General features: G+C 43.4%; 1 protein-coding gene across 1 annotated transcript in view; it reads left to right on the top strand.

Moving 5' to 3' along the window:
- Positions 1-1314: 1314 nt before the first annotated feature.
- LOC110531390 (uncharacterized) overlaps positions 1315-26694 on the top strand; it is a 42086-nt gene continuing 16706 nt past the window's right edge. The window contains exons 1-2 of the mRNA XM_090183431.1: positions 1315-1516; positions 23324-24120. Coding sequence (XP_090039557.1) covers positions 1345-1516; positions 23324-24120 — 969 coding nt within the window. The 5' untranslated portion in view covers positions 1315-1344. The remainder of the gene's footprint in view (positions 1517-23323; positions 24121-26694) is intronic.

The raw sequence follows: 26694 nt of genomic DNA, 5'->3' as shown, positions 1-26694 counted from the left end.
ATTGGCTAGCTAAATTTGTCCCTTTCCTAAATTTGCCATTGATGGAGGTAGGGATTTGGACTTGTTGTTTAACTTTAATTATTTGTTCTGGCCAATGATTATAACAGCGTTTCTGATCCAACCATAAATGTATACATTGTGCCCTTGGGCAGAGAGGATGGAAGTTCAGCATGGAGCTAGATGTAGTGTGCTAATGTTAACTAGCTGGCCTTGGTGCATTGTTGCCCATGAAAGGAAGTTAGGCTAGTATTTTAGTAAGGTAGCCTAAGACAACAAAACCTGACTGCATGACAGAGCGTTAGAGCATTGGGCAACATGAAAGGGGAGGATGATATTGGCGTTTCTCTGCAAGTAGGGTGAGTCAACATGTTTTTTTTCTACTTGCACGCACTAGGCACACACAGAAATCAATGTCATAGACAGCCACATCATATTTAGCTTAAGCTGATTGGACTAAATTGTTTTTGTTTTATATTTTAGTTGTCACTGTGTAGTGTCTTAACACTTAGTACTTATTTATGTAATAAGAAAGACTCTGAATACAAGCAATTGAACTGGAGCTTCACATTTACTCAAACGAGTTAGTACTGGAATAACATAGAACAACACTGGGCATGACCAAGGGTGCTCCATCCTTAAAGGGGACATCAATAATTAACAGATGTGATGTGATTGGTCTGTAGTTGAAATGGTGCTGGAATAGTGCAGGCAGCTCCTGTGTTCGTTGCAACTTGCAGTAATGCTGTGTAGTTCGAAATCAATAGTTGTTTAGTGGTCCGAAAATGTCGGAAACATTAACTTGCTTGACCATGCTGAAGGTCAGGTAACTGTTTGTAACATTCAATATTCTTTGAGGACTTTACCAGACAGAGGTTGCTCTGTTTTTTTTAATGAATCATAGTTGTGGTTGAATTTATTCTGCCACTGTATCTTCTTATTGTCTGGGCCTTTAGACCTATATATCACTATCGCAAGGCATATGAACTATAAGGTTATAGAGCAAACAACTTAATTATCACCACACACCGGTTGTAATATGGCTTTTTCCCCCCTGGATTGGCTTCCCATGTGATTTTACCCACGCACCGCTACTGTGTAGTTATCGTTTTCCTTTTCAACTGGTCTGTAAACTGCTTTGCACTGGATTCAACTCCCAGCTAGCTGGCGGCGCTGTTGTGTTTTTCTGGGCTCGCCAGCCATTAGAACAAACGATTTTGTAAGATTTCTTGACTAGAACACGGAAGTAGAATTAGAAACGAGTTTGTTTTGGCAATCATTTAGTGGAGTAAAAATAAGACATACTGACTGAACTAAATAGGCCACCCAACTCTCATTCGACTGAAAATGTCTAAACTACAGTTGTTGCGTTTGTTTTTAAATGAGCGTTTAACGGCGGCTGCTGTGGAGATTTTCGGTGCAGTTGAGAAAACGGTGGTGGAGTACCAGGAGGAGAATGATCGGCTACGGAGACTGCTGCGGAATCGAATCACACCGGAGATTAAACTATGTAGAATAGGTTAGTATGCAGATCTACTGATAGCTAGTTGTAGTTGAAGGCCCGGTTTTGCAAAAGCGATGGAATTTTAGCTTACGAGTGTTTTTAAGATGCATCGTTCCAATAAGGTTTATACTAGTTACCACAGCCACAAAGTAAAAATTGGCTATATCGTAAAAATTCATGAAAATCAACATTTTATTTTTGGTCTTCATTTAAGGTTAGGCATAAGGTTAACACTGTGGTTAATGTTAGGTTTAAAATAACGTTTTTAAGAAGGTAAATTTAAGAAATGGGCGGGGTTTAGTACTTTGTGGATGTGGTAACTTGTGACAACCTTCCTATAACAAACGTTTCCAAAAACACCAAGCAGAGAGAACATTCACTAGTGTGTCGTTGGAGTGGTTGTCGATAGGACTACATATAGGATCGAAAGAAAGTCAGCCCTGCTCTCAGATCAGCTTTCTCTATTCATATCTTACTTTAATATTAAAATTGTTTCACAATACGGACGACGGGTCAGCTTCTAGAGAGATATTACCACCTAGGGCAGAGTGGGTTAAATTAAGCCGCCCTTGTTTAGAGGCTTCTTGAAGCTTGTCTCTAAACCGAAGTTGATAATTGGAAGATTGTATATTTAATCGGTTGGGTTTTCTGAGTTTCAATATGAGGTCTTAAACCTGGCTTGAAAGTGGACCCTTGTAGCTGTGTGGGCTAATATAGAGGGGGTTTGATTAATCTGGCCCGGGGTACACCGGGCTATGGCCTGTCGTCATCGTGCGAAAGCGGGGAGGGAAGAGTGACCTTAAATTCGAACAGTAATCTGCACCATTCTGAGATGTTGTCAACGAGGCAGCATGGTAGGGTACTAAGGTGTAACTAGACCCCATAAGAACAATGTCTAATTGCTGACACAAAAAAAGCAATGTTTGGGGGGGATAGTATGTGGAGGAAGCTCACACTTAGGTGTGGGGGGGCAGGGTAGTCTAGTGGTCAGAGTGTTGGACTAATAACCGAAAGGTTGCAAGTTCAAATCCCTGAGCTGACAAAGTACAAATCTGTCGTTCTGCCCCTGAACAGGCAGTTAACGTCATTGAAAATAAGAATTTGTTCTTAACTGTTAAATAAAGGTGAAAAAAAGGGTGAATAAACTATTAATGGAGATAGTTACAGTTTACACTTTTTAGTTACCCCCCCTTCAAAAATAAGAGACTGAAATATCACATTTACATGGTCACAAATAAAGCAATTCCCAGTCAAATTGGAGCAAATCATGAGCCCATCTCCTGCACTACCCACACTCCAGTCCCCACCTGTGACTGAAAACAGGGAGCGATGCCAATTTAAAAGCTCTCTCTTAAAAACATAGCTAGCTAGTGGAAACATTTGCAACTGCAATTAAGTTACATTATCTTTTTAATGTATTTTTACCTCAGATGATCTGGTAGTAAGGTTGCTAGCTAACTATCTGGCTAGCATTTACTGCTTGTGAAGTTGCTCGTCCAACATATTACTACTTTACACACAAATAAACAAGTGGATTATTTATCTTAAGGGTTTCCTACAAAATTATAGATCAAACTTCATAGGAATATGTCTACAACTTTTTCAAAATGTCAAAAAACTAGGTCAATTTACCACACAATTGTTTTGTTAAAACATCTCCAAATGCTGTGATTACACAGAGGATTTTTTTTGGAACTAGGCCTAATCAATCAACAACAAAAACGTGGAAGAAGCCTTAGACTCTATTCTCGACCTTCCACTGTAGGCTTACACAGCACAGCCATTGGTTAAGCAGCACACGATAAAACTGTTTTTATCAGCAAGAGCAGAGCAGGCCGGGACTCAGGGTGGGAATATCCATTGCCGTGTGTAATGCAGCCTCGTTTTATTTACAATCTGGTTCAGTCTGCTTTTCAAGGGCGGTTCGTTGCTCCAGTGCCTTTCCGTTCACCTTCACACTCATGGGCCAGACTACACACAATCATAGGACCTACTGAAGAAGAGAAGAGTCTTCAATCCTTAAAGGTTGAGACCGAGTCTGCGTCTCTCACATGGGTTGGCAGACCATTCTATAAAAATGGAGCTCTATAGGAGAAAGCCCTGCCTCCAGCTGTTTGCTTAAAAGTTCTAGGGACAATTAGGAGGCCTGGGTCTTGTGACCGTAGCGTACGTGTGGGTATGTACGGCAGGTCCAAATCGGAAAGATAGGTAGGAGCAAGCCCATGTAATGCTTTGTAGGTTAGCAGTAAAACCTTTAAATCAGCCCTTGCCTTAACAGGAAGCCAGTGTAAAGAGGCAAACACTGGAGTAATATGATCACATTTTTTGGTTCTAGTCAGGATTCTAGCAGCCGTATTTAGCACTAACTGAAGTTTATTTAGTGCTTTATCCGGGTAGCCGGAAAGTAGAGCATTGCAGTAGTCTAACCTAGAAGTGACACAAGCATGGATTAATTTTTCTGCATAATTTTTGGACAGAAAGTTTCTGATTTTTGCAATGTTACGTAGATGGAAAAAAGCTGTCCTTGAACCAGTCTCGATATGTTTTTCAAAAGAGAGATCATGGTCCAGAGTAACGCAGAGGTCTTTCACAATTTTATTTGAGACAACTGTACAACCATCAAGATTAATTGTCAGATTCAACAGAAGATCTCTTTGTTTCTTGGGACCTAGAACAAGCATCTCTGTTTTGTCAGAGTTTAAAAGTTGAACATTTGCAGCCATCCACTTCCTTATGTCTGAAACACAGTTTTCCAGGGAGGGCAATTTTGGGGCTTCACCAGGTTTCATCGAAATGTACAGCTGTGTGTCATCCGCATAGCAATGAAAGTTAACATTATGTTTCTGAATGACATCACCAAGAGGTAAAATATATAGTGAAAACAATAGTGGTCCTAAAAACGGAATCTTGAGGAACACCGAAATTTACAGTTGATTTGTCAGAGGACAAACCATTCACAGAGACAAACTGATATCTTTCCGACAGATAAGATCTAAATCAGGCCAGAACTTGTCCGTGTAGACCAATTTGGGTTTCAAATCTCTTCAAAAGAATGTCCATACTGTCTCTACACACCACCATATGCATACTGTATATAGTTACACTGAGTGCACAAAACATTAGGAACACCTTGCAATATTGAGTTGCCTTCAGAACAGCCTCAATTTGTCGGGACATGGGCTCTACAAAGTGTCTAAATTGTTCCACAGGGATGCTGGCCCATGTTGACTCCAATGCTTCCCACAGTTGTGTCAAACTGGCTGGATGTCCTTTGGATGGTGGACTATTCTTGATACACACGGGAAACTGTTGAGTGTGAAAAAAATAGCAGTATTGCAGTTCTTGACTCAAACCAGTGGTCTTGGCACCCTACTACCATACCCTGTTCAAAGGCACTTCAATATTTTGTCTTGCCCATTCACCCTCTGAATGGCACACATACACAATCCATGTCTCAATTGCCTCAAGGCTTAAAAATCCTAATTTAACCTGGCTCCTCTCCTCAATATTAGGAAGGTGTTCCTAATGTTTTGAATACTCTGTTTATTTATCTGCTGATGATTTGTCTATCTGGTAAAAAAATCACTAATACAGGTCCCCTCCTCCCTCTGGTGGTATGGATAACCTTGTAATGATGTCTCCAAAGAAACCTGGAGTCAAATGAAGGTCCTATTTATCAAATTACTATAGGCGGAATTAGATGTTTTGCCTGGGGTCAAAATGACCCCAACGGACCTATTTTTACAAAGTCCATATTGATACAGAAACATTAAACAATGATTAAGATTCATTAAGAACAAGTTGATTGACAAAGTCATGAAACATTTGAAGAATTAAATAAACCTTTGGACTATGATAAAAAATATTCCTCAAGGTAAAAAAAAAAATAGCCACTACTACCACTTTAACTGCATTAAATAGTTGTCTTTGTCACAAAAAGCTGATTGAAATGGGATATAGGCAGGGGCATAACTTAGTCCAGCTTCTCGACAGACATTGTATTTGCTTCAGACAGGAAGTAGAACGAAGAGAGTGGGCGCAAACTAGGATTGCACATTTTGGGGAATATACAGAAAACTTTCCATGTGAATTAATGGGAATATATGGGAATTAATATTATTACCACTTAAATGTAGATGTTTTTTGCATTCGATATATTTATCATATCATATGGAGACAGAAAAATAAACCTTTTATCTTGTCATAAATAGACATAATTACAAATGATTAAATCCTTCCAGTAGAAATTTAAAAAATACTATTTGAACTTCAATTAAATGAGTTGACTCTTCACATGGGACGATTTCACAGAACAACAAAAGAAAGGGAATATTGAATGATCCCCAATGATACATCACGTCTCCCAAAAACATTTTCAACATACATTTGTTGTAAAATGATAGTCTAGAAACTAAAGCTTTGGTTGTCTTCCTCTCAGGCTTTCATGTCTTCTCCCTGGACCTTCTCAATGTCCACCTCTTGAACATCAGACTCTGAGGCCTCTTCTTCACTGTCACTTTCCAACCTTGTTGAGGATGGCTCGTTGTCAGGCTCAAAAAGACTCAAATTTGCCCGAATGGCCACCAATTTCAACCCTTGTATTGGTCCGCATTTTGCGTGCTTTGGTGTGTGTGTGTGTCCCCACACAAGGACCAATTGCGCTGGTGGGATTTGGAGGATGATGTTGGCAACAGGGGGAAGAGCCTCAGATCCACAAAGTCCCTTCCACCAGGTGGCTGATGAGATATGTTGGCAAGACTGCCATATTGCATCTCCATCCCAAAGCCCTTGCTTGAAAGTGTACTTCACCAGACTGTCAAGAACCTTGCCCTCATCCAGGCCAAGGTGGCGAGACACGGTAGTGATGACACCATAGGCTTTGTTGATCTCTGCACCAGACAGGATGCTCTTGCCAGCAGACTTGGGGTCCAACATGTACGCTGCAGCGTGTTTGGGCTTCAGGCAGAAGTCTGGACACTTTCTGATGCATTTCAGAACTGCAGTTTCCTCTGCTTGGAGCAACAGTGCAGTGGGCAGGGCAGTTTCTTCTCTTACATCTGCAAGCAGAGTCTGAACATCAGATAGGATGGCATTGTCTCCCTCAATCCATGCAATGGCTACTGCTATAGGTTGCAGGAGTTTCAGGCTGCTTACCACTCTCTCCCAAAATACATAATCCATGAGGATCCTCTTGATAGGGCTGTCCATATCGGCAGACTGTGATATGGCCATTTCTTGGAGAGACTCCTTCCCCTCCAGGAAACTGTCAAACATGATGACAGCACCATCCCAACGGGTGTTGCTGGGCAGCATCAATGTGGTGCTCTTATTCTTCTCACTTTGCTTGGTGAGGTAGATTGCTGCTATAACCTCATGACCCGTCACATACCAAACCATTTCCTTGGCTCTCTTCAATGCTTGAGTAGCACAGCCAACGATTGGATGTGAGGGTAGGACTCCTCCACTTTAGACCAAGCAGCCTTCATGTTCGCAGCATTGTCTGTCACCAGCGCAAATACCTTCGGTGGTCCAAGGTAATTGATGACTGCCTTCAGCTCATCTGCAATGCAGAGACGGGTGTGTCTTATGTCCCTTGTGTCTGTGCTCTTGTAGAATACTGGTTGAGGGGTGGAGATGATGTAGTTAATTATTCCTTGCCCACGAACATTCGACCACCCATCAGAGATGATTGCAATACAGTCTGCTTTCCCTATGATTTGCTTGACCTTCACTTGAACTCTGAAGCACGTGGTTCTTGGCTCAGACAGTGTAGTAGTGTGGGCTCAATAGCATCTCATTAGTGTGCAAGATCTTGAGAATCAGCTGTACATGTGATGGAAGAATGCACAGCGCATGCAGAGGGTTGCAATTCCATTGAATTGGGGATAGTTTAACCAAAATATGCCACAAGATCTAGAATTGCCTTGTGTATTCCACAAAAAAAAGATTCACTGTTATAAGCTAACTTTTCTTTATGAATTTAAGCAAAATTCCCAGAATTCCCAGGGCTTAACTCCCCATGGAAAATTTCCGGGAAGTTTCCGACCCTTTGCAACCCTAGTGTAAACGTTAACATCCATGTTTGGTTTTGGTTTGGAGGAGGGGGAGAGGGGTGTGTTAGCATCTAATAATTTATTATTTCCTGGGCACCACTCTGCAATTAAAACTACACTTTCCTTATCAGAAACGTCCATCAACCACAGATATACCCTCCAACGGGGGAAAAGGGTTGCCAAACAGGCGGTAAATACGTCCCACAGTGGGCTAGTGTTATAGTGCTAGACTGAGATACAGTCTGTCTAGAAGGTGGCCCTATCTATCTGCTAGGCTGTATAGAATACAGTCTGTCTAGAAGGTGGCCCTATCTATCTGCTAGGCTGTATAGAATACAGTCTGTCTAGAAGGTGGCCCTATCTATCTGCTAGGCTGTATAGAATACAGTCTGTCTAGAAGATGGCCCTAGCTATCTGCTAGGCTGTATAGAATACAGTCTGTCTAGAAGGTGGCCCTAGCTACCTGCTAGGCTGTATAGAATACAGTCTGTCTAGAAGCTGGCCCTATCTATCTGCTAGACTGAGATACAGTCTGTCTAGAATCTGGCCCTATCTATCTGCTAGGCTGTATAGAATACAGTCTGTCTAGAAGCTGGCCCTAGCTACCTGCTAGACTGAGATACAGTCTGTCTAGAAGCTGGCCCTATCTATCTGCTAGGCTGTATAGAATACAGTCTGTCTAGAAGATGGTCCTAGCTATCTGCTAGGCTGTATAGAATACAGTCTGTCTAGAAGGTGGCCCTAGCTACCTGCTAGGCTGTATAGAATACAGTCTCTGTCTAGAAGCTGGCCCTAGCTATCTGCTAGGCTGTATAGAATACAGTCTGTCTAGAACCTGGCCCTAGCTATCTGCACTCAGGCATTTCTCAAGAGATACAGTCTCAGTCTAGAAGATGGCCCTGGCTATCTGCTAGGCTGTATAGAATACAGTCTGTCTAGAAGGTGGCCCTAGCTATATGTTAGGCTGTATAGAATACAGTCTGTCTAGAAGCTGGCCCTATCTATCTGCTAGGCTGTATAGAATACAGTCTGTCTAGAAGGTGGCCCTAGCTATCTGCTAGGCTGTATAGAATACAGTCTGTCTAGAAGCTGGCCCTATCTATCTGCTAGGCTGTATAGAATACAGTCTGTCTAGAATGTGGCCCTATCTATCTGCTAGGCTGTATCGAATACAGTCTGTCTAGAATGTGGCCCTATCTATCTGCTAGGCTGTATAGAATACAGTCTGTCTAGAAGGTGGCCCTAGCTATCTGCTAGGCTGTATAGAATACAGTCTGTCTAGAATGTGGCCCTATCTATCTGCTAGGCTGTATAGAATACAGTCTGTCTAGAAGGTGGCCCTAGCTATCTGCTAGGCTGTATAGAATACAGTCTGTCTAGAATGTGGCCCTATCTATCTGCTAGGCTGTATAGAATACAGTCTGTCTAGAATGTGGCCCTATCTATCTGCTAGGCTGTATAGAATACAGTCTGTCTAGAATGTGGCCCTATCTATCTGCTAGGCTGTATAGAATACAGTCTGTCTAGAATGTGGCCCTATCTATCTGCTAGGCTGTATAGGTTACAGTCTGTCTAGAAGCTGGCCCTAGCTATCTGCTAGGCTGTATAGAATACAGTCTGTCTAGAAGCTGGCCCTGGCTATCTGCTAGGCTGTATAGAATACAGTATGTCTAGAATGTGGCCCTATCTATCTGCTAGGCTGTATAGAATACAGTCTGTCTAGAAGGTGGCCCTAGCTATCTGCTAGGCTGTATAGAATACAGTTTGTCTAGAATGTGGCCCTATCTATCTGCTAGGCTGTATAGAATACAGTCTGTCTAGAAGGTGGCCCTAGCTATCTGCTAGGCTGTATAGAATATAGTCTGTCTAGAAGGTGGCCCTAGCTATCTGCTAGGCTGTATAGAATACAGTCTGTCTAGAAGCTGGCCCTAGCTATCTGCTAGGCTGTATAGAATACAGTCTGTCTAGAAGGTGGCCCTAGCTATCTGTTAGGCTGTATAGAATACAGTCGGTCTAGAAGATGGCCCTATCTATCTGCTAGGCTGTATAGAATACAGTCTGTCTAGAATGTGGCCCTATCTATCTGCTAGGCTGTATAGAATACAGTCTGTCTAGAATGTGGCCCTATCTATCTGCTAGGCTGTATAGAATACAGTCTGTCTAGAATGTGGCCCTATCTATCTGCTAGGCTGTATAGAATACAGTCTGTCTAGAATGTGGCCCTATCTATCTGCTAGGCTGTATAGAATACAGTCTGTCTAGAATGTGGCCCTATCTATCTGCTAGGCTGTATAGAATACAGTCTGTCTAGAAGGTGGCCCTATCTATCTGCTAGGCTGTATAGAATACAGTCTGTCTAGAAGGTGGCCCTAGCTATCTGTTAGGCTGTATAGAATACAGTCGGTCTAGAAGATGGCCCTATCTATCTGCTAGGCTGTATAGAATACAGTCTGTCTAGAATGTGGCCCTATCTATCTGCTAGGCTGTATAGAATACAGTCTGTCTAGAATGTGGCCCTATCTATCTGCTAGGCTGTATAGAATACAGTCTGTCTAGAATGTGGCCCTATCTATCTGCTAGGCTGTATAGAATACAGTCTGTCTAGAATGTGGCCCTATCTATCTGCTAGGCTGTATAGAATACAGTCTGTCTAGAATGTGGCCCTATCTATCTGCTAGGCTGTATAGAATACAGTCTGTCTAGAAGGTGGCCCTATCTATCTGCTAGGCTGTATAGAATACAGTCTGTCTAGAATGTGGCCCTATCTATCTGCTAGGCTGTATAGAATACAGTCTGTCTAGAAGGTGGCCCTATCTATCTGCTAGGCTGTATAGAATACAGTCTGTCTAGAATGTGGCCCTAGCTATCTGCTAGGCTGTATAGAATACAGTCTGTCTAGAATGTGGCCCTATCTATCTGCTAGGCTGTATAGAATACAGTCTGTCTAGAATGTGGCCCTATCTATCTGCTAGGCTGTATAGAATACAGTCTGTCTAGAAGGTGGCCCTATCTATCTGCTAGGCTGTATAGAATACAGTCTGTCTAGAATGTGGCCCTAGCTATCTGCTAGGCTGTATAGAATACAGTCTGTCTAGAAGGTGGCCCTATCTATCTGCTAGGCTGTATAGAATACAGTCTGTCTAGAAGGTGGCCCTATCTATCTGCTAGGCTGTATAGAATACAGTCTGTCTAGAAGGTGGCCCTAGCTATCTGCTAGGCTGTATAGAATACAGTCTGTCTAGAAGGTGGCCCTATCTATCTGCTAGGCTGTATAGAATACAGTCTGTCTAGAAGGTGGCCCTATCTATCTGCTAGGCTGTATAGAATACAGTCTGTCTAGAAGGTGGCCCTATCTATCTGCTAGGCTGTATAGAATACAGTCTGTCTAGAAGGTGGCCCTATCTATCTGCTAGGCTGTATAGAATACAGTCTGTCTAGAAGGTGGCCCTATCTATCTGCTAGGCTGTATAGAATACAGTCTGTCTAGAAGGTGGCCCTATCTATCTGCTAGGCTGTATAGAATACAGTCTGTCTAGAAGGTGGCCCTATCTATCTGCTAGGCTGTATAGAATACAGTCTGTCTAGAAGGTGGCCCTATCTATCTGCTAGGCTGTATAGAATACAGTCTGTCTAGAAGGTGGCCCTAGCTATCTGCTAGGCTGTATAGAATACAGTCTGTCTAGAAGGTGGCCCTAGCTATCTGCTAGGCTGTATAGAATACAGTCTGTCTAGAAGGTGGCCCTATCTATCTGCTAGGCTGTATAGAATACAGTCTGTCTAGAAGGTGGCCCTAGCTATCTGCTAGGCTGTATAGAATACAGTCTGTCTAGAAGGTGGCCCTAGCTATCTGCTAGGCTGTATAGAATACAGTCTGTCTAGAAGGTGGCCCTAGCTATCTGCTAGGCTGTATAGAATACAGTCTGTCTAGAAGGTGGCCCTATCTATCTGCTAGGCTGTATAGAATACAGTCTGTCTAGAAGGTGGCCCTAGCTATCTGCTAGGCTGTATAGAATACAGTCTGTCTAGAAGGTGGCCCTAGCTATCTGCTAGGCTGTATAGAATACAGTCTGTCTAGAAGGTGGCCCTATCTATCTGCTAGGCTGTATAGAATACAGTCTGTCTAGAAGGTGGCCCTAGCTATCTGCTAGGCTGTATAGAATACAGTCTCTGTCTAGAAGGTGGCCCTATCTATCTGCTAGGCTGTATAGAATACAGTCTGTCTAGAAGGTGGCCCTAGCTATCTGCTAGGCTGTATAGAATACAGTCTCTGTCTAGAAGGTGGCCCTATCTATCTGCTAGGCTGTATAGAATACAGTCTGTCTAGAAGGTGGCCCTATCTATCTGCTAGGCTGTATAGAATACAGTCTGTCTAGAATGTGGCCCTATCTATCTGCTAGGCTGTATAGAATACAGTCTGTCTAGAATGTGGCCCTATCTATCTGCTAGGCTGTATAGAATACAGTCTGTCTAGAAGGTGGCCCTATCTATCTGCTAGGCTGTATAGAATACAGTCTGTCTAGAAGGTGGCCCTAGCTATCTGTTAGGCTGTATAGAATACAGTCGGTCTAGAAGATGGCCCTATCTATCTGCTAGGCTGTATAGAATACAGTCTGTCTAGAATGTGGCCCTATCTATCTGCTAGGCTGTATAGAATACAGTCTGTCTAGAATGTGGCCCTATCTATCTGCTAGGCTGTATAGAATACAGTCTGTCTAGAATGTGGCCCTATCTATCTGCTAGGCTGTATAGAATACAGTCTGTCTAGAATGTGGCCCTATCTATCTGCTAGGCTGTATAGAATACAGTCTGTCTAGAATGTGGCCCTATCTATCTGCTAGGCTGTATAGAATACAGTCTGTCTAGAAGGTGGCCCTATCTATCTGCTAGGCTGTATAGAATACAGTCTGTCTAGAATGTGGCCCTATCTATCTGCTAGGCTGTATAGAATACAGTCTGTCTAGAAGGTGGCCCTATCTATCTGCTAGGCTGTATAGAATACAGTCTGTCTAGAATGTGGCCCTAGCTATCTGCTAGGCTGTATAGAATACAGTCTGTCTAGAATGTGGCCCTATCTATCTGCTAGGCTGTATAGAATACAGTCTGTCTAGAATGTGGCCCTATCTATCTGCTAGGCTGTATAGAATACAGTCTGTCTAGAAGGTGGCCCTATCTATCTGCTAGGCTGTATAGAATACAGTCTGTCTAGAATGTGGCCCTAGCTATCTGCTAGGCTGTATAGAATACAGTCTGTCTAGAAGGTGGCCCTATCTATCTGCTAGGCTGTATAGAATACAGTCTGTCTAGAAGGTGGCCCTATCTATCTGCTAGGCTGTATAGAATACAGTCTGTCTAGAAGGTGGCCCTAGCTATCTGCTAGGCTGTATAGAATACAGTCTGTCTAGAAGGTGGCCCTATCTATCTGCTAGGCTGTATAGAATACAGTCTGTCTAGAAGGTGGCCCTATCTATCTGCTAGGCTGTATAGAATACAGTCTGTCTAGAAGGTGGCCCTATCTATCTGCTAGGCTGTATAGAATACAGTCTGTCTAGAAGGTGGCCCTATCTATCTACTAGGCTGTATAGAATACAGTCTGTCTAGAAGGTGGCCCTATCTATCTGCTAGGCTGTATAGAATACAGTCTGTCTAGAAGGTGGCCCTATCTATCTGCTAGGCTGTATAGAATACAGTCTGTCTAGAAGGTGGCCCTATCTATCTGCTAGGCTGTATAGAATACAGTCTGTCTAGAAGGTGGCCCTATCTATCTGCTAGGCTGTATAGAATACAGTCTGTCTAGAAGGTGGCCCTAGCTATCTGCTAGGCTGTATAGAATACAGTCTGTCTAGAAGGTGGCCCTAGCTATCTGCTAGGCTGTATAGAATACAGTCTGTCTAGAAGGTGGCCCTATCTATCTGCTAGGCTGTATAGAATACAGTCTGTCTAGAAGGTGGCCCTAGCTATCTGCTAGGCTGTATAGAATACAGTCTCTGTCTAGAAGGTGGCCCTATCTATCTGCTAGGCTGTATAGAATACAGTCTGTCTAGAAGGTGGCCCTATCTATCTGCTAGGCTGTATAGAATACAGTCTGTCTAGAAGGTGGCCCTATCTATCTGCTAGGCTGTATAGAATACAGTCTGTCTAGAAGGTGGCCCTATCTATCTGCTAGGCTGTATAGAATACAGTCTGTCTAGAAGGTGGCCCTATCTATCTGCTAGGCTGTATAGAATACAGTCTGTCTAGAAGGTGGCCCTAGCTATCTGCTAGGCTGTATAGAATACAGTCTGTCTAGAAGGTGGCCCTAGCTATCTGCTAGGCTGTATAGAATACAGTCTGTCTAGAAGGTGGCCCTATCTATCTGCTAGGCTGTATAGAATACAGTCTGTCTAGAAGGTGGCCCTAGCTATCTGCTAGGCTGTATAGAATACAGTCTCTGTCTAGAAGGTGGCCCTATCTATCTGCTAGGCTGTATAGAATACAGTCTGTCTAGAAGGTGGCCCTATCTATCTGCTAGGCTGTATAGAATACAGTCTGTCTAGAAGGTGGCCCTATCTATCTGCTAGGCTGTATAGAATACAGTCTGTCTAGAAGGTGGCCCTATCTATCTGCTAGGCTGTATAGAATACAGTCTGTCTAGAAGGTGGCCCTAGCTATCTGCTAGGCTGTATAGAATACAGTCTGTCTAGAAGGTGGCCCTAGCTATCTGCTAGGCTGTATAGAATACAGTCTGTCTAGAAGGTGGCCCTATCTATCTGCTAGGCTGTATAGAATACAGTCTGTCTAGAAGGTGGCCCTATCTATCTGCTAGGCTGTATAGAATACAGTCTGTCTAGAAGGTGGCCCTATCTATCTGCTAGGCTGTATAGAATACAGTCTGTCTAGAAGGTGGCCCTAGCTATCTGCTAGGCTGTATAGAATACAGTCTGTCTAGAAGGTGGCCCTATCTATCTGCTAGGCTGTATAGAATACAGTCTGTCTAGAAGGTGGCCCTAGCTATCTGCTAGGCTGTATAGAATACAGTCTGTCTAGAATGTGGCCCTAGCTATCTGCTAGGCTGTATAGAATACAGTCTGTCTAGAAGGTGGCCCTAGCTATCTGCTAGGCTGTATAGAATACAGTCTGTCTAGAAGGTGGCCCTATCTATCTGCTAGGCTGTATAGAATACAGTCTGTCTAGAAGGTGGCCCTATCTATCTGCTAGGCTGTATAGAATACAGTCTGTCTAGAAGGTGGCCCTATCTATCTGCTAGGCTGTATAGAATACAGTCTGTCTAGAAGGTGGCCCTAGCTATCTGCTAGGCTGTATAGAATACAGTCTGTCTAGAAGGTGGCCCTATCTATCTGCTAGGCTGTATAGAATACAGTCTGTCTAGAAGGTGGCCCTAGCTATCTGCTAGGCTGTATAGAATACAGTCTGTCTAGAATGTGGCCCTAGCTATCTGCTAGGCTGTATAGAATACAGTCTGTCTAGAAGGTGGCCCTAGCTATCTGCTAGGCTGTATAGAATACAGTCTGTCTAGAAGGTGGCCCTAGCTATCTGCTAGGCTGTATAGAATACAGTCTGTCTAGAAGGTGGCCCTATCTATCTGCTAGGCTGTATAGAATACAGTCTGTCTAGAAGGTGGCCCTATCTATCTGCTAGGCTGTATAGAATACAGTCTGTCTAGAAGGTGGCCCTAGCTATCTGCTAGGCTGTATAGAATACAGTCTGTCTAGAAGGTGGCCCTATCTATCTGCTAGGCTGTATAGAATACAGTCTGTCTAGAAGGTGGCCCTAGCTATCTGCTAGGCTGTATAGAATACAGTCTGTCTAGAAGGTGGCCCTAGCTATCTGCTAGGCTGTATAGAATACAGTCTGTCTAGAAGGTGGCCCTATCTATCTGCTAGGCTGTATAGAATACAGTCTGTCTAGAAGGTGGCCCTATCTATCTGCTAGGCTGTATAGAATACAGTCTGTCTAGAAGGTGGCCCTAGCTATCTGCTAGGCTGTATAGAATACAGTCTGTCTAGAAGGTGGCCCTATCTATCTGCTAGGCTGTATAGAATACAGTCTGTCTAGAAGGTGGCCCTATCTATCTGCTAGGCTGTATAGAATACAGTCTGTCTAGAAGGTGGCCCTAGCTATCTGCTAGGCTGTATAGAATACAGTCTGTCTAGAAGGTGGCCCTAGCTATCTGCTAGGCTGTATAGAATACAGTCTCTGTCTAGAAGGTGGCCCTATCTATCTGCTAGGCTGTATAGAATACAGTCTGTCTAGAAGGTGGCCCTATCTATCTGCTAGGCTGTATAGAATACAGTCTGTCTAGAATGTGGCCCTATCTATCTGCTAGGCTGTATAGAATACAGTCTGTCTAGAATGTGGCCCTATCTATCTGCTAGGCTGTATAGAATACAGTCTGTCTAGAAGGTGGCCCTATCTATCTGCTAGGCTGTATAGAATACAGTCTGTCTAGAAGGTGGCCCTAGCTATCTGTTAGGCTGTATAGAATACAGTCGGTCTAGAAGATGGCCCTATCTATCTGCTAGGCTGTATAGAATACAGTCTGTCTAGAATGTGGCCCTATCTATCTGCTAGGCTGTATAGAATACAGTCTGTCTAGAATGTGGCCCTATCTATCTGCTAGGCTGTATAGAATACAGTCTGTCTAGAATGTGGCCCTATCTATCTGCTAGGCTGTATAGAATACAGTCTGTCTAGAATGTGGCCCTATCTATCTGCTAGGCTGTATAGAATACAGTCTGTCTAGAATGTGGCCCTATCTATCTGCTAGGCTGTATAGAATACAGTCTGTCTAGAAGGTGGCCCTATCTATCTGCTAGGCTGTATAGAATACAGTCTGTCTAGAATGTGGCCCTATCTATCTGCTAGGCTGTATAGATTACAGTCTGTCTAGAAGGTGGCCCTATCTATCTGCTAGGCTGTATAGAATACAGTCTGTCTAGAATGTGGCCCTAGCTATCTGCTAGGCTGTATAGAATACAGTCTGTCTAGAATGTGGCCCTATCTATCTGCTAGGCTGTATAGAATACAGTCTGTCTAGAATGTGGCCCTATCTATCTGCTAGGCTGTATAGAATACAGTCTGTCTAGAAGGTGGCCCTATCTATCTGCTAGGCTGTATAGAATACAGTCTGTCTAGAATGTGGCCCTAGCTATCTGCTAGGCTGTATAGAATACAGTCTGTCTAGAAGGTGGCCCTATCTATCTGCTAGGCTGTATAGAATACAGTCTGTCTAGAAGGTGGCCCTATCTATCTGCTAGGCTGTATAGAATACAGTCTGTCTAGAAGGTGGCCCTAGCTATCTGCTAGGCTGTATAGAATACAGTCTGTCTAGAAGGTGGCCCTATCTATCTGCTAGGCTGTATAGAATACAGTCTGTCTAGAAGGTGGCCCTATCTATCTGCTAGGCTGTATAGAATACAGTCTGTCTAGAAGGTGGCCCTATCTATCTGCTAGGCTGTATAGAATACAGTCTGTCTAGAAGGTGGCCCTATCTATCTGCTAGGCTGTATAGAATACAGTCTGTCTAGAAGGTGGCCCTATCTATCTGCTAGGCTGTATAGAATACAGTCTGTCTAGAAGGTGGCCCTATCTATCTGCTAGGCTGTATAGAATACAGTCTGTCTAGAAGGTGGCCCTATCTATCTGCTAGGCTGTATAGAATACAGTCTGTCTAGAAGGTGGCCCTATCTATCTGCTAGGCTGTATAGAATACAGTCTGTCTAGAAGGTGGCCCTAGCTATCTGCTAGGCTGTATAGAATACAGTCTGTCTAGAAGGTGGCCCTAGCTATCTGCTAGGCTGTATAGAATACAGTCTGTCTAGAAGGTGGCCCTATCTATCTGCTAGGCTGTATAGAATACAGTCTGTCTAGAAGGTGGCCCTAGCTATCTGCTAGGCTGTATAGAATACAGTCTGTCTAGAAGGTGGCCCTAGCTATCTGCTAGGCTGTATAGAATACAGTCTGTCTAGAAGGTGGCCCTATCTATCTGCTAGGCTGTATAGAATACAGTCTGTCTAGAAGGTGGCCCTAGCTATCTGCTAGGCTGTATAGAATACAGTCTCTGTCTAGAAGGTGGCCCTATCTATCTGCTAGGCTGTATAGAATACAGTCTGTCTAGAAGGTGGCCCTATCTATCTGCTAGGCTGTATAGAATACAGTCTGTCTAGAAGGTGGCCCTATCTATCTGCTAGGCTGTATAGAATACAGTCTGTCTAGAAGGTGGCCCTATCTATCTGCTAGGCTGTATAGAATACAGTCTGTCTAGAAGGTGGCCCTATCTATCTGCTAGGCTGTATAGAATACAGTCTGTCTAGAAGGTGGCCCTAGCTATCTGCTAGGCTGTATAGAATACAGTCTGTCTAGAAGGTGGCCCTAGCTATCTGCTAGGCTGTATAGAATACAGTCTGTCTAGAAGGTGGCCCTATCTATCTGCTAGGCTGTATAGAATACAGTCTGTCTAGAAGGTGGCCCTAGCTATCTGCTAGGCTGTATAGAATACAGTCTCTGTCTAGAAGGTGGCCCTATCTATCTGCTAGGCTGTATAGAATACAGTCTGTCTAGAAGGTGGCCCTATCTATCTGCTAGGCTGTATAGAATACAGTCTGTCTAGAAGGTGGCCCTATCTATCTGCTAGGCTGTATAGAATACAGTCTGTCTAGAAGGTGGCCCTATCTATCTGCTAGGCTGTATAGAATACAGTCTGTCTAGAAGGTGGCCCTAGCTATCTGCTAGGCTGTATAGAATACAGTCTGTCTAGAAGGTGGCCCTAGCTATCTGCTAGGCTGTATAGAATACAGTCTGTCTAGAAGGTGGCCCTATCTATCTGCTAGGCTGTATAGAATACAGTCTGTCTAGAAGGTGGCCCTATCTATCTGCTAGGCTGTATAGAATACAGTCTGTCTAGAAGGTGGCCCTATCTATCTGCTAGGCTGTATAGAATACAGTCTGTCTAGAAGGTGGCCCTAGCTATCTGCTAGGCTGTATAGAATACAGTCTGTCTAGAAGGTGGCCCTATCTATCTGCTAGGCTGTATAGAATACAGTCTGTCTAGAAGGTGGCCCTAGCTATCTGCTAGGCTGTATAGAATACAGTCTGTCTAGAATGTGGCCCTAGCTATCTGCTAGGCTGTATAGAATACAGTCTGTCTAGAAGGTGGCCCTAGCTATCTGCTAGGCTGTATAGAATACAGTCTGTCTAGAAGGTGGCCCTATCTATCTGCTAGGCTGTATAGAATACAGTCTGTCTAGAAGGTGGCCCTATCTATCTGCTAGGCTGTATAGAATACAGTCTGTCTAGAAGGTGGCCCTATCTATCTGCTAGGCTGTATAGAATACAGTCTGTCTAGAAGGTGGCCCTAGCTATCTGCTAGGCTGTATAGAATACAGTCTGTCTAGAAGGTGGCCCTATCTATCTGCTAGGCTGTATAGAATACAGTCTGTCTAGAAGGTGGCCCTAGCTATCTGCTAGGCTGTATAGAATACAGTCTGTCTAGAATGTGGCCCTAGCTATCTGCTAGGCTGTATAGAATACAGTCTGTCTAGAAGGTGGCCCTAGCTATCTGCTAGGCTGTATAGAATACAGTCTGTCTAGAAGGTGGCCCTAGCTATCTGCTAGGCTGTATAGAATACAGTCTGTCTAGAAGGTGGCCCTATCTATCTGCTAGGCTGTATAGAATACAGTCTGTCTAGAAGGTGGCCCTATCTATCTGCTAGGCTGTATAGAATACAGTCTGTCTAGAAGGTGGCCCTAGCTATCTGCTAGGCTGTATAGAATACAGTCTGTCTAGAAGGTGGCCCTATCTATCTGCTAGGCTGTATAGAATACAGTCTGTCTAGAAGGTGGCCCTAGCTATCTGCTAGGCTGTATAGAATACAGTCTGTCTAGAAGGTGGCCCTAGCTATCTGCTAGGCTGTATAGAATACAGTCTGTCTAGAAGGTGGCCCTATCTATCTGCTAGGCTGTATAGAATACAGTCTGTCTAGAAGGTGGCCCTATCTATCTGCTAGGCTGTATAGAATACAGTCTGTCTAGAAGGTGGCCCTAGCTATCTGCTAGGCTGTATAGAATACAGTCTGTCTAGAAGGTGGCCCTAGCTATCTGCTAGGCTGTATAGAATACAGTCTGTCTAGAAGGTGGCCCTAGCTATCTGCTAGGCTGTATAGAATACAGTCTGTCTAGAAGGTGGCCCTATCTATCTGCTAGGCTGTATAGAATACAGTCTGTCTAGAATGTGGCCCTATCTATCTGCTAGGCTGTATAGAATACAGTCTGTCTAGAAGGTGGCCCTATCTATCTGCTAGGCTGTATAGAATACAGTCTGTCTAGAATGTGGCCCTATCTATCTGCTAGGCTGTATAGAATACAGTCTGTCTAGAAGGTGGCCCTATCTATCTGCTAGGCTGTATAGAATACAGTCTGTCTAGAATGTGGCCCTATCTATCTGCTAGGCTGTATAGAATACAGTCTGTCTAGAAGGTGGCCCTATCTATCTGCTAGGCTGTATAGAATACAGTCTGTCTAGAAGGTGGCCCTATCTATCTGCTAGGCTGTATAGAATACAGTCTGTCTAGAAGGTGGCCCTATCTATCTGCTAGGCTGTATAGAATACAGTCTGTCTAGAAGCTGGCCCTATCTATCTGCTAGGCTGTATAGAATACAGTCTGTCTAGAAGCTGGCCCTAGCTATCTGCTAGGCTGTATAGAATACAGTCTGTCTAGAAGCTGGCCCTATCTATCTGCTAGGCTGTATAGAATACAGTCTGTCTAGAAGGTGGCCCTATCTATCTGCTAGGCTGTATAGAATACAGTCTGTCTAGAAGATGGTCCTATCTATCTGCTAGGCTGTATAGAATACAGTCTGTCTAGAAGGTGGCCCTAGCTATCTGCTAGGCTGTATAGAATACAGTCTGTCTAGAAGGTGGCCCTATCTATCTGCTAGGCTGTATAGAATACAGTCTGTCTAGAAGGTGGCCCTATCTATCTGCTAGGCTGTATAGAATACAGTCTGTCTAGAAGGTGGCCCTATCTATCTGCTAGGCTGTATAGAATACAGTCTGTCTAGAAGGTGGCCCTAGCTATCTGCTAGGCTGTATAGAATACAGTCTCTGTCTAGAAGGTGGCCCTATCTATCTGCTAGGCTGTATAGAATACAGTCTGTCTAGAAGGTGGCCCTATCTATCTGCTAGGCTGTATAGAATACAGTCTGTCTAGAAGATGGTCCTATCTATCTGCTAGGCTGTATAGAATACAGTCTGTCTAGAAGGTGGCCCTAGCTATCTGCTAGGCTGTATAGAATACAGTCTGTCTAGAAGGTGGCCCTATCTATCTGCTAGGCTGTATAGAATACAGTCTGTCTAGAAGGTGGCCCTATCTATCTGCTAGGCTGTATAGAATACAGTCTGTCTAGAATGTGGCCCTATCTATCTGCTAGGCTGTATAGAATACAGTCTGTCTAGAATGTGGCCCTATCTATCTGCTAGGCTGTATAGAATACAGTCTGTCTAGAAGGTGGCCCTAGCTATCTGCTAGGCTGTATAGAATACAGTCTGTCTAGAAGGTGGCCCTATCTATCTGCTAGGCTGTATAGAATACAGTCTGTCTAGAAGGTGGCCCTATCTATCTGCTAGGCTGTATAGAATACAGTCTGTCTAGAATGTGGCCCTAGCTATCTGCTAGGCTGTATAGAATACAGTCTGTCTAGAAGGTGGCCCTATCTATCTGCTAGGCTGTATAGAATACAGTCTGTCTAGAAGGTGGCCCTATCTATCTGCTAGGCTGTATAGAATACAGTCTGTCTAGAAGGTGGCCCTATCTATCTGCTAGGCTGTATAGAATACAGTCTGTCTAGAAGGTGGCCCTAGCTATCTGCTAGGCTGTATAGAATACAGTCTGTCTAGAATGTGGCCCTAGCTATCTGCTAGGCTGTATAGAATACAGTCTGTCTAGAATGTGGCCCTATCTATCTGCTAGGCTGTATAGAATACAGTCTGTCTAGAAGGTGGCCCTATCTATCTGCTAGGCTGTATAGAATACAGTCTGTCTAGAATGTGGCCCTATCTATCTGCTAGGCTGTATAGAATACAGTCTGTCTAGAATGTGGCCCTATCTATCTGCTAGGCTGTATAGAATACAGTCTGTCTAGAATGTGGCCCTATCTATCTGCTAGGCTGTATAGAATACAGTCTGTCTAGAAGGTGGCCCTATCTATCTGCTAGGCTGTATAGAATACAGTCTGTCTAGAAGGTGGCCCTATCTATCTGCTAGGCTGTATAGCTCTTATAAATGTATAGTTCAAATGAATGATTCAAGTGTTCTATTTAATTATGTGGTATATACAGTGCCTTCACCCATCTATCTACACACAATTAAAACATGTTGTTTGAAATGTTTGTAATTTTTTAGAAAATGAAAACAGATCTCATTTACATAAGTATTCACACCCCTGAGTCAATACATGTTAGGACCACCTTTGGAGGCGATTACAGTTGAGAGGCTTTCTGGGTAAGTCTCTAAGAGCTTTGCACACCTGGATTGTACAATATTTGCACATTATTCTTTCTTTTTTTTTAAGTATTCAAACTCTATAAATTTGATTGTTGATAGTTGCTAGACAGCCATTTTCAAGTCTTGCCACAGATTTGCAAGTGTTTCAGGTTATTGTCCTGCTGAAAGGTGCATTCGTCTCCCTGTGTCTGGTGGAAAGCAGACTGAACCACGTTTTCCACTAGGATTTTGCCAGTGCTTAACTCTATTCCGTTTATTTTTATCCTAAAAAACTCCCTAGTCCTTGCTGATGACAAGCATACCCATAGCATGATGCACCACCGTGCTTGAAAATATGGTGTGATGTGTGTTGGATTTGCTCCAAACATAACGCTTTGTGTTCAGGACATAAAGTTCATTTCTATGCCTCGTTTTTTGCAGTATTACTTTAGTGCCTTGTTGTTGCAAGCAGGATGCATGTTTCTGAACATTTGTATTCTGTACGGGCATTCTTCTTTTCACTCTGTCAATTAGGTTAGTATTGTGGAGAAGCTACAGTGCTGTTGATCCATCCTCAGTTTTTTTTTTTTTTTATCACAGCCATTAAAATCTGTAGCTGTTTTAAAGTCACCATTGGCCTCATGGTTAAATAACTAAGTGGTTTCCTTCCTCTCCGGCAACTGAGTTAGGAAGGACGCCTGTATCTTTGTAGTGACTGGGTGTATTGATGCACCATCCAAAGTGTAATTAATAACTTCAAAAAAGGGAAAGGGATATCCAACATCTGTTTTTTAAACTGTTTTACTCATCTACCAATAGGAGCCCTTCTTTTGCTAAGCTTTGGAAAACCTCCCTGGTCTTTGTGGTTGAATCTGTGTTTGAAATTCACTGCTCGACTGCGGGACCTTACAGATCATTGTATGTGTGGGGTACAGAGATGAGGTAGTCATTAAAGAATCATATTAAACACTATTACTAATGCACAAAGGGAGTCCATGCAACTTATTATGTGACTTGTGAAGCACATCTTTACTCCTGAACATATTTAGTTTTGCTGTAACAAAAGGGTTGAATACTTATCGATATTTCAGCTTTTCAATTCTAATTCATTTGTTTATTAAAAACATCCACTTTGACATGATGGGGTATTGTGTGTAGGCCACACAAAATCTCAATTAAATCAATTTTAAATTCCGGCTGTAACACAACAACATTTGGGGGGAAAAGAAGGGATGTGAATACTTTCTGAAGCCACTTCAGATGACCTCTGACCCTCCTCTCCTTCCCTCCAGACTCCCTGCAGCTCTCTGTCTCTGAAGAGGAGGTTCCCCCTGAGCAACAGCACTGTGAGCGGGAGTGGAGCCCCAGCCTGGGGCAGGAGGACCCAGAGCCCACACTGATTATAGACGAAGAGGAGGAAGTCAGGACCAGTCAGGAGGAAGAGCAGTTTCAAGGGCTGGAGCCTGATATAGAGTTCATATTCACTCCTTCCTGTGTGAAAAGTGAATGTGATCAGGAGGACCCACTTTGGTCCTTGACTCTTCCCCAAACCCAGACTGGAGAGAACAGAGAGAGTAATTCTAAACCAGTGGATCTCAAACCTTTTGGCACTGTGACCCACTTAAAGGGTCTCGACATTCCCTGTGACCTTCCATATAATCGTAACAATGCCTCCAGCCACAGCTCAGCCGTAAGCAGCGACCTAGTAGGGCTTGACATCAGCCCACCATTTGATCCCAACGCACCAATGGGGGAACCCTGCATCTGCCCCTTTTGTGGCAAGACCTTCAAACAAAAAGGAAATCTGTCCATGCACATGAAGATTCACACAGGAGAGAAACCTTTTAGCTGTGGTGACTGCGGGAAACGCTTCAATCGCAAGGAGCACTTAACCAGACATATACGCATTCACAGAGGAGAGAAACCATTCAGCTGTCATTTTTGCTGTAAAAGCTTCAATCAGAAGGGGGATCTAAGGAGACACATCCTGACTCACACAGGAGAGAAACCATTCAGCTGTGGTGACTGTGGGAAAGGCTTCATTCGCAAGGAGCATCTAATTGCACATGTACGGACTCACACAGGAGAAGTGTCGGTGTCAAGCAGAGCCTAACCATGCAGAAACTGGCAAATAGATCTCTGATGGATTTACTGTCGTAAAAACATTGTATGTAAATAAAGTTTGATTTGAATGATGAGGTAATGATCACACTAGGGGTGCACCGATATGAAATTTTTTGGCCGATACCGATAACCAATATTACCATTTTTTTGCGGACTTTTAAGCATTCTAGTACAGTTAAAGAGTTCACACACACACACACACACACACACGGACTCAGTGGTCTAAGGCACTGCATCTCTGTGCAAGAGGCGTCACTACAGTCCCCGGTTCGAATCCAGGTTGTATCACATCCGGCCGTGATTGGGAGTCCCATAGAGAGGTGCACAGTTGGCCCAGCGTCGTCCGGGTTTGGCCGGGGTCGGGCCGTCATTGTGAATAACAATTTGTTCTTAACTGACTTGCCTAGTTAAATAAAGGTGACACTGACCAAAAAGTTATTTATTTGGCATTTACGTATGTCCCCATTACCAGTAAAACATCATCAGAACCTATTTCTTTCACTTACTTGCTGTGCTGATTTGTTAATTTGTTCAGTAGTTTCATTCTAAACCAGAATTTCATCATTTGTGTATTATGTATTATCATGTATACATGATTATGAGAATGAAACGACTGAAGTGTAGTTTCAGCTGTCTGTCCGTGGCCTCTCTTCCTCGGTGCGCAATGTCACTGTGTCTGTTTCCATCTTGTCCAGCTGTGTATGTTACATTTCACATAAACCCTGTTTCTTGTCTGCACCGAGGTAGCGGTCCTTGTACCTACACATCCAGCATGGTGGCAACACAGTAAAGAGGCTCAGAGAGAATGCCACCGAATCCATTGTTCACAGCCTCTAGTAGAGTATTTTTCCAAATTTTAACCCCACGGTCTGTGTTGGCAGTTTTGTTGAGCGGGCATTTCAATACCATGACCGAGGGTATCACGTCTGCTGCAGAGGCAGTTGATGAGCTTATTTCTCCAGTCAGTTGTTTCGAATGGAGCTAGAAGTGTGTTCCTGTTTCAAACATGTTCTCAAATGCCATTGAAATGGCAGCAGCGGTATGACAACCAGCACATTCTTTAAGCATGCAATAAGACTTTCCTCAGTACGAAATCCTCATCGACTCACTGTGCTGTCAGACTCGGCATGCTCATGGGACTGAGATCGCTGGTCCAAATGTCAGTCGTGAAGCTAATAGCAGTGACGCCCATAGCAAGTAGCTCATAGATGTACGTTTCACAAAACTGTGTAACTCCGGTAGGGCAACATCTGAAAGATGGCGAGTACCGGGGCTCAACCAGTCGGGGGAAAAGCCAACATCATCCACGACAGAGAACGATTCATTGTCAAGGGCAATGAATGCCATTATCTTGGCGTTAATGGATTTCACCTTTTGAGTTGTCTCGCTGAAATGTTCTTACTCTTTCAAATGACTGCTGGACTTGAACTTGTTTAGTTGTTGGAAGTGTGCGCTTAGTATTTTTCTGCGTTTGTTCTGTGTAGCGCTGTATTTTTTCGTGGTGTCATATCAGCTACCTATGTATATTAGGTATTCACGTCAGCGTTGACATCGGTTTTACACATCGGCGATAAACTAGACTTCGGGCCGATGTTGGCCTTTTTAGCTAATATTGGCTTGTGTGGCGTAAATAAAGACCCACTGACCAACTAGTAGGCAACCCAACTCTCATTCGACGAAAAATGGCTAAGCCTACAATTGTTGCGTGTGTTTATTAAATGAGCGTTTATCGGCGGCTGCTGTGGAGATTTTCGGTGCAGTTGAGAAAACGGTAGTGGAGTACCAGGAGGAGAATGATCGGCTACGGAGACTGCTGGGGATCACACCGGAGATGCAACTATGTGGAATAGGTACGTATGTAGCTCTACTGATAGCTAACTATAGTTCTACTCAATAAACTGTTTAGGCAAACAGTGATCACCATTTTTTAAAGAAGAGTAAATTCACCATACATGTTTAAAAAGTTGTCTGTCACAAAAACCTTTGTCTTTCTGACTTCAATACATTTCATTGGAGACATTGAATCTTATTTTTGTTTAGTTGAGGAAATTTTGTCTAAGTATAAAACGGTCTATCTAAAAACAAATTATCCTTGATGGCTGTACGGTTTTGGAAACCTCAACACTCGACTTAATTATCATCCCAAAATAACTTTATAAATACAAAAGATTCGAGCCAACGTTTTAATTCCCTCTCTTTTTTCCATTAGCTCAGAAAGTGTCATAGTTCAGGACAGGGTTGCCAGGTCAAGTAAACATTTATAGGCCAATGACGACTGAAAACCCGCCCAAAAGGCCTGCAAACTAGCCTCAATTTTTTTCACATAACATTGTCGAGCCAAGTAAGAAGGAATATCGTACGTAGTAAATGCAAAATTCGGTTTTCCTCAAAATAATTATTGGGAGCTATGTCATGACGTAATAAAGACATTTTGAATATGGCAAGAGAAAGGATAAATCGTCCTTATTAAACTCGTCAGATCATTTTCCACCAATGGATGTCGACTTAACTTGTTCTGACTGTTCTGATGAAGCAATAA

Source organism: Oncorhynchus mykiss, chromosome 9 (genome assembly GCF_057628025.1).
Source record: "Oncorhynchus mykiss isolate SJ-2025 chromosome 9, ASM5762802v1, whole genome shotgun sequence".
Lineage (NCBI taxonomy): Eukaryota > Metazoa > Chordata > Actinopteri > Salmoniformes > Salmonidae > Oncorhynchus > Oncorhynchus mykiss.
This window is presented reverse-complemented; position numbering and strand designations above follow the sequence as displayed.